At 60.2% G+C, this 7,604-nt stretch overlaps 1 protein-coding gene across 2 annotated transcripts; it reads left to right on the top strand.

The window, feature by feature from the left end:
- The first annotated feature begins 2,560 nt into the window (after positions 1–2,560).
- On the top strand, positions 2,561–6,661 carry PNPLA6 (patatin like phospholipase domain containing 6). Of its 2 annotated transcripts, XM_037884182.2 has the most exons (6): positions 2,561–2,747; positions 3,156–3,274; positions 3,689–3,845; positions 4,612–4,728; positions 4,935–5,004; positions 5,379–6,658. In XM_037884182.2, exons 1-6 carry the CDS (start codon positions 2,574–2,576, stop codon positions 5,408–5,410), a joined length of 669 nt encoding a protein of 222 aa, XP_037740110.1. In that variant the 5' UTR covers positions 2,561–2,573; the 3' UTR covers positions 5,411–6,658. The 2 variants fall into 2 exon arrangements, with proteins under 2 accessions (XP_037740110.1, XP_037740109.1); XM_037884181.2 differs by having other exon boundaries at positions 4,935–6,661.
- Positions 6,662–7,604: the final 943 nt, after the last annotated feature.

Raw genomic sequence — 7,604 nt, 5'->3', positions numbered from 1 at the left:
GATGGCCTGGACCCTTCCCCCCTGCAAGGTGAGAGCTAAAGGGTTGGAGAACAAAGGAATCAGGTGACCTCCTGGCCCGGGAAAGGGACAAAGCCCAGAGGAGGAGGGTCTGGAGGGAGTTTCAGTTTGGGGCTGGCTGGAGACATGGAGTGAAGGGCAGACGTGGTTGTCTGGCTCACTGCCCCCCAAAATGGACCCAGCTGAGGGGTCGGGTTCTCTGCACCTACAAGCTCTGTGTTAGACCATGTTCCTGTCGTCTAATAAATCTTCTGTTTTACTGGCTGGCTGAGAGTCACGTCTGACTGCGGAGTTGGGGTGCAGGACCCTCTGGCTTCCCCAGGAGTCCCGCCTGAGCGGACTCGCTGTGGGAAGCGCACGGAGGGGCAGAGGATGCTGAATGCTCCGAGGTCAGATCCAGGAAGGTGGAAGCTGTGTGAGCTGTGTGTCCTGAAGACAGTCTGCTCATAGGAAGGCAACTGCCCCAGAGTCCTGCCTGGCTTCATGGGGAGCAGTTCCAGAGCATCGCCCAGGGACTCCGTGACACCAACTGTCCCGCCGATGGCTCTGTCCCTGCTGCCCCTCCTGCCTAGGGTTGCCAATTTTGGTTGGATGTATTCCTGGAGATTTCATCACATCACATAACCTTTAATTAAAGATTAATCTTTAATTCCTGGAGACTCCGGGCCAATCCTGGAGGGTTGGCAACCCTACATCCTGCTCCACTCCAGGGAGGGAGGCTACAATCCTGAGCCCTCATGTGCAGCGCCACCCTCCCAGTGGCTCGGACAGCCCTATGCAGCCACGGCGGGTCCAGCGCACGCAGACCTGGCCGGGACAGACAGGCTGCTCTTCTCACAGCACCGCAGTTGCCACTTGCTAATTTAAAGTACAACCACACCTCTTGCAAATGGCGCTTGGCTCACTCCCTTCTGGGAGCTGCAGTTTATCTCCTCTGTCCAAGCAAGCTGGGGATTACAACTCCCAGGATGCTCAGCAGGCTAGGCCTATATGATTGAGAGAGCTGAGCTGGAGCCTGAGGGCTGATGACAGCCCCTCCCTTTGGCTTAGCATGTTCTGCGGAGCCCTGCGCAGAAACAACATCTGTATCTGCATCTGAGCCGCAAGCCTGGAAAATGGTCCCCTGATAGCCACATCCCCAGATATAAAGCAGATATCCGCGGTTTTGCAGGGCTCTTCTTAAAGCTAGACAAAGTCAGAGAGGAGACAGACAGAGTGATTAACCATTGGAACAACTGATCAGCGGTGGCAGTGGATTCTCCATCACTCGCCATTTTAAATTCAAGATGGGATGTTGTCTAAAACAGTGGTTCTCAACCAGGGGTACGTGCATAGGCACCAACTTCCCCTCTTTCCCTTGGATGCTCCACCCCTTCCATGAGGCCCCACCCCTGCCCTGCCCCCATTCCAACTCCTTCTCCAAATCCCCACCTCTTCCCCGCCTCCGCCCCTGAGCGCGTTGTGTTCCCGCTCCTCCCCCTCCTCCCACAACATGCTAACGCCGCCAAACAGCTCTTTGGTGGCGGCCAGGTGGGAAGCGCTGGGAGGTAGGCGGAGGAGCAGGGATGTGGCAGGGACGCTCGGGGAGGGGGCGGAGGAGGAGGAGGAGGAGGTGGGGCGGGGGGTGAGGGGAGCTCGGCTGCCAGTGGGTGCAGAGCACCCACTAATATTTCCCTGTGGGTGCCCCAACCTCGGAACGCCCACGGAGTCGGCGCCTATGGATACGTGTACCCCTGGGGGTCCACAGGGGTCTTCCCAGGGTACATCAACTCATCTAGCTATTTGCCTAGTTTTACAACAGGCTACATAAAAAGCGCTGGCAAAGTCAGTACAAACTAAAATTTCATACTGAAGATGACTTGCTTATACTGCTCTGTCCACTCCACACTGACATGTAAGCACAGTATTTATATTCCAATTGATTTATTTGATAATTATATGGTAAAGATGAGAAAGGAAGCCATTTTTCAGTAATAGTGTGGCTGTGACACTTCTGTATTTTTATGTCTGATTTTGTAAGGAAGTAGATTTGAAGTGAGGTGAAACCTGGGGTACGCAAGACAAATCAGACTCCTGAATGGGGTACAGTAGTCTGGAAAGGTTGAGCGTCACTGGTCTAAAAGATCTGCTCTAGGAATCCTTGGGGGCAGTTCTCTAACCTGTGTCAGGCAGGAGGTCAGACCTGATGATCACAGTGGTCCTCTCTGGTGTGGGAATCTGTGACCAGCTTCCAAGTCCCTTCTGCAACTTCCCTCCAGACTCCTGCTGGGGAGGGCTGTGCGTGCCATACAGGGGTGGGGGGCTCATCCTGAGGGGGGGGCTATGAGCTGGGTTGGGCTGCAGCAGCTCATGCTGGGAGGGGGGGAGGGGGAATTGCCCGCTGAGGGGGCTGTGCAGAGGCGGTGTACGTCGTGCAGGGATGGAGGCTCGTGGGGGGCGGGGAGGGCATCTGTGCATTGGGATGGGGCTGTGTGTGCTGTGCTGGGGCGGGGATCATTCCACTGGGGAGCTGGCTCATTCTAGGGGCCCCTGTTCTGCCCTTGCAGCTGGGGCAGATGCTGGAGAACACAGCCGTGCGTGCCCTGAAGCAGCTGATTCTGCTGCACCGGGGGGACGGCCCCAGCCCCTCCCGCACCGTTGAGTGGCTCAACATGCGCAGCTGGTGCTCAGGACACCTTCACATCAAGTGCCCACGCCGTGTCTTCTCCCGCCGGAGCCCCAACAAGCTGGTACTGTCCCTCTCATCCCCAGGACCCTTTGGGCTGGTGCAGCATGGTGCCACAGGGCGAAGCTGTCTGTGCTAAGGAAGACAAGACCCCATGGGGGTGGGCACAGAGCTGCTGTCTCAGAAAAGACCCCCCAGGCCAGTCTGGTCCCTGTGGTGCCTCTGCTGCCTTCCATCGCATTAACCTGGGCAGAGTCTGATGCCAGCCTGGCATAGGTCTGTGATGGCATCAGACCTCTCTGGAGTGCGGGGTACAGAGCCAGGGGGTTCCCTGTTATAAGGGGGTGGGAGGGTGCTGTGTGTGTGGGAAGGAGTTGCTGTGGGGTGGGCTCTGGGGGTGAATGCGTGCTGTATGGGGGTTGCTAGCCTTTGGGGGTGGCAGCCGGTCTGACTCTTGCTCCTGGCCCTGCAGAGGGAGATGTATGCGAAGGTCTTCGAGAAGGATGCTGACCGGCACAGCGACTTCTCCCGCCTGGCACGGGTCCTGACCGGCAACAGCATTGCCCTGGTGCTGGGAGGAGGAGGGGCCAGGTAGGGGCTCAGACAGGGCCTGGCTGGGGCACTGAATTCCCATGGCACTCCTTTGCACCCAGGCGCAAGCCAGCCCCCAAAGGGGGGCCGTAGGCATCTACAACCCCAGCTTTACAGTGGGCTGGGGGGACAAACCCGGGGATAGAACCCAGGAATCCTCGCTCCCAGCCCCATGTCCCTACTGGTACACGAACACTGCCTCCCAATAAGAGCCGTGGGAGTGGGGCTGGGACAGTGACCCTGCTGCCCAGCACCCTGCCCGGAGCAGTGCATGCTGGGAGCACCACTGCAGACCGCCTGGCCTGATGGAGGCATGGCAGCTGCGTGGCAGGTTGCAGAGTTTGGGGCTGTGTGATGGGCCCTGGGACAGGCTCCCTGCCTGCCATTGGTCTCTGACCCCACCCTTCCCACCAGGGGCTGCTCCCACATCGGGGTGATCAAGGCCATGGAGGAAGCCGGGATCCCTATTGACCTGATCGGGGGCACATCCATTGGCTCCTTCATCGGGGCTCTCTATGCTGAAGAGCGCAGTGCTGTGCGCACCAAGCAGCGTGCCCGTGAATGGGCCAAGGCGAGGGGCAAGGCCTGCTGTGGGGTGGGGCAGACACAGGGTGGGTGTGCTGTGGGGCAGGGCCAGACTTGGGAGGGTGGGAGCAGGAGAACTCCCCAAACCAGCCCCTCCCAGAGCTGCCATCCCGTGACCCAGCCTTCCCCACAGCCGCTGGCAGCCAGGCCCAGGGCTGCACTGGGAGCTGGGCGTCACGGCATGCACTGGGGCCTGATCACTCTGCCTGAGGGGGCCTAGAGACCCTCCAGGCTCTCTCTGCTGCAGGCGTCTCTGCCCCCTGCCCGTGCTGTGCAGCTCTGCCCTGTGGGTTCAGAGGCAAGCCTGCAGGCTGTGGGGGTTTGTCCTCCCTTTGGCCCTGGGACGTCTGCTTGGCTTGGAGCGGAGAGCCCCATGGCGCGCCGCAGCATCGTGCTGCTAGGCACGGCAGCCTCTGCTGCGCATGCAGCAGGCTCGGGCAGCAGGGGGGTTCCGGTGGGAATCGCAACATCCCCAGCAACAAGCCGTCATGCTAGTTGGCACACAGTGCTTTGGCTGGAGGACATGCCACACCCCCACCAGCAATCCCGGGGCTGGCATGCCAAGTGGAGGGGCTGCTCCAGGGCACCGCCGGCTTCACAGCCACATGCAGTGGGTGAGTGTCCTGTGAGCTTCAGGCTCGCTCCCGGCTCCCCGACAATCCTCCCTGCCTGTCCCCATAAGCCTGGACTCCGAACACTGCTTGTGCTGGGCCGTGCCCCCCGCGGAGTGACCCCTCGCCCTCCTCCTGCAGAGCATGAACTCCGTGTTTGAGACGGTTCTGGACCTCACCTACCCCATCACCTCCATGTTCTCCGGCTCAGCCTTCAACACCAGCATCAGCAAGGTCTTCCAGGACAAGCAGATTGAGGTAGGGAGATCCCGGAAGCTGGGCGGGGGTCCTGGTGCAGAACACTCAAAGTAGCCTCTTGCTGGGCAGCCCTGAGCAACGCTCCCTGCTGGCAGCGGTGTTCCCTGGAGCCCGGCCTTGCCCAAGGGGCGTGGTGCCTTGCACAGCCCCCACAGCAGCACCCTGGGCTGTAACACGTCTCTGATTAGCCCTTTATGCCCCTGCAGGATCTGTGGCTCCCCTACTTCAACGTGACGACGGACATCACAGCCTCGGCCATGCGGGTGCACAAGGACGGTAAGCGCCTGCGCCCCACACCCGTGGCGTGTCCCAGGCTGCACGAGGTGCATGGTGCCCTGGCTGTTGGGGCCCAAGTCCTCAGCATCCTGCTCATGTGAGGGCCCAGAGCCAGAGGCCTCTCCCTGCCCCCCACCCTGAGCCAGGAGCGCAGCCTGTGGGGTGGAGCCTGGTTGGTTGCTGAGAGTAACGGGCCTCACTGGCCTGTCTCGGCCCCTGCTGGCTCTCTCCAAAGAGCCCTGCTGTGTGTGTGCTCGATGGGTCCACGTGGCCAGGCCAGGCCTGGGCTCAGCTTAGGGAGGCCTACTCTGACTGAAGCTATTTCGGGAGATTTTTTTTTTCCAACATGACATAATGTCGTTTCCTTAAAATAGCCTATCAAAATCTCCTGGATGGCTTTCAGTAGACGCCGGGGGATCGATGCTGGTTCCGGGAGACTCCAGGCCAAACCTGGAGGGTTGGCAACCCTAGCTGAGCATTGCCGGCCCTCAGGTGCTGAGCCGATGTCTCTAAGGATGGGAGCAGGTTATCGCCTGCTCTAGAGAGTGCCCCCTGCCCCCCAGGAAGCAGTGCTTGTAACCCCTAGCCCACATCAGCTGGCATGGGCCACCCGACTGCCAAGCCATCCACTAACACAGTGAGGGACTGGGCTGGGCATGGCCATCTCAATGTCTTTGCACTTGTCCCCTTTGCCCCCACACCTGGCAGGGCCCCTCGGCACCCTGCCCTGCAGAGAAGGATAATGTTACAGGAAAGGGCTGAAAGGAGTGCAGGGGCTGTCAGGGCAGGGCTCCAGAGGTCTAATTAGGAGTGATGGGCTGAAATAAAGGAGAGACCCCCCCGCCCCGTCTGCCCCCACCCCTGCGAGAGAGCCAGGGCAGAAGCTGCTGTTGGTGGCACAGGGGGCGCTAGCTCTGCTGCCAGGGCTGGGCTGGAGGCAAAGCCAGGCTCTGGGCCACCCCCTCCTTCCGCAGCAGTGCTGTCCTGGGGCAGCGACCCCGGCTGCTCTCCCAGGGGCTGGGGCACCCCTTATAGGGAGCACTCAGCCCGAATTGACTGGGGCCAAACACCAGAGCCTGGGGGCTTCCCCCACCCAGGGCTCTGCCCGTGGCAGCAGGAGCTGCTGGCTCCCCCTAATCACCTGGCCTCAGGGCCCAGAATCCCCAAGCGGCCAAACACCATTCCTGTCTTTCTGGGGGCAGCAAGGGCCAGCCTGGGCCAGCAGAACCCAGGCCCAAGAGCTGCTGACGCTGCTCCTGGTCAGAGCTGGTCCCTCCCTTCCCCCTTGCCCATTCCCACACTCTGCTGCCCACTTGGTCACTGTCTGGCTCTTCCCCTGTTCCCTGCTTGTAACAATTCTGCTACTCACTAACCCCTGGTAACACCCCCCACCCCTGACTGTGTGGGGAGAACACAAGATGGGGCTATGGGACACACTAACCTTGCTGCCCCCTGCCCCTCACGTCTGGCCTGAGCGGCCCTCCTGTCATCTGACACCCCCATTGGGCCAGCTGGATGGCGTGTTAGCAGCAGCAGCAGGGGCAGCTCTGGGTGAGTGGGGGGAGCTGTGGCAGCATTCTGTCCTTGCACTTGGGTGGTGGTGGTTGGGAGCTCTGGGTGGAGCGAGGGCCTGCTATGGGGGTGGGTGGGTGTGTGGTGAGGCTGGGGCTGAGGCAGACAAGGGGCAGCGTTCTGTTCTTGCACTCAGGTGGTGGTGGTTGGAGGCTCTTGGGGGAGGCAGGTGGAGGGGGGTGCGTGTGGCGGGGCTGGGGCGGACAAGGGGCAGCGTTCCGTCCTTGCACTTAGGTGGTGGTGGTGCTGGTTGAGGGCTCCCTGGAGAGGTAGGAGGGGGGAGCTGAAATCACTGAGTGTTGTGTTAAGTAGCGGGGGAGCCTGAAGATATATTGTGGAGCAGTTTGCAGACAGCTGGAGTGCCTTGTGGACAGGCTGGTGGAGCAGTTCATAGGATGGCGGGAGCTGCTGGTGGGATGCAGAGCAGTTCATGGGACGGCGGGAGCTACTGGTGGGCCGCGGAGCTGAGTGAAGCAGTTCGTGGGGCGGCTGGCGGAGCGGAGCAAAGGCCTATGGAGCTGTGGGGAGCTCAGCTTCAGATCATGTAAGGTGCCTATTACCCCCGCCCCCATCTCCACCCAGGTTGGGAGGTAAAGCTCTGCAGATAAACCTTCGAACTTTTGGGGCTGCCCTGACCAGGGACAGAGACTTTTGGGTCATTGGACTTTTGGGACTTTGGGTGATTTGGGGTTGCTGGACTCAAGAACCAAAGGGAAAGGGCATGCCCCAATTTGCTTGGGGTGGGTTTTTTGCTCATGGGTTGTGTTATGAATCCTGTTGGTGGTGTTTCCCCAACGTAATGCCACATTGTTTCTCTCTGTTATTAAAAGGCTTTTTGCTACACTCAGACTAGGTGCTTGCGAGAGGGGAAGTATTGCCTCTTGGAGGCGCCCAGCAGGGGTGGTATATATTTGTCCCAGGTCACTGGGTGGGGGCTCGAGCCGGTTTCCATTGTGTTATTGGAATGGATCCCCTAGATATTGAACCCGGCCCTTGTTGCTGCCAACTCTGACGGGCAGAAGGGTTAC

This window comes from Chelonia mydas, chromosome 20 (assembly GCF_015237465.2).
Source record: "Chelonia mydas isolate rCheMyd1 chromosome 20, rCheMyd1.pri.v2, whole genome shotgun sequence".
Lineage (NCBI taxonomy): Eukaryota > Metazoa > Chordata > Testudines > Cheloniidae > Chelonia > Chelonia mydas.
The sequence above is the reverse complement of the archived record's forward strand: the minus strand, read 5'-3'. Positions and strand labels throughout refer to the sequence as shown.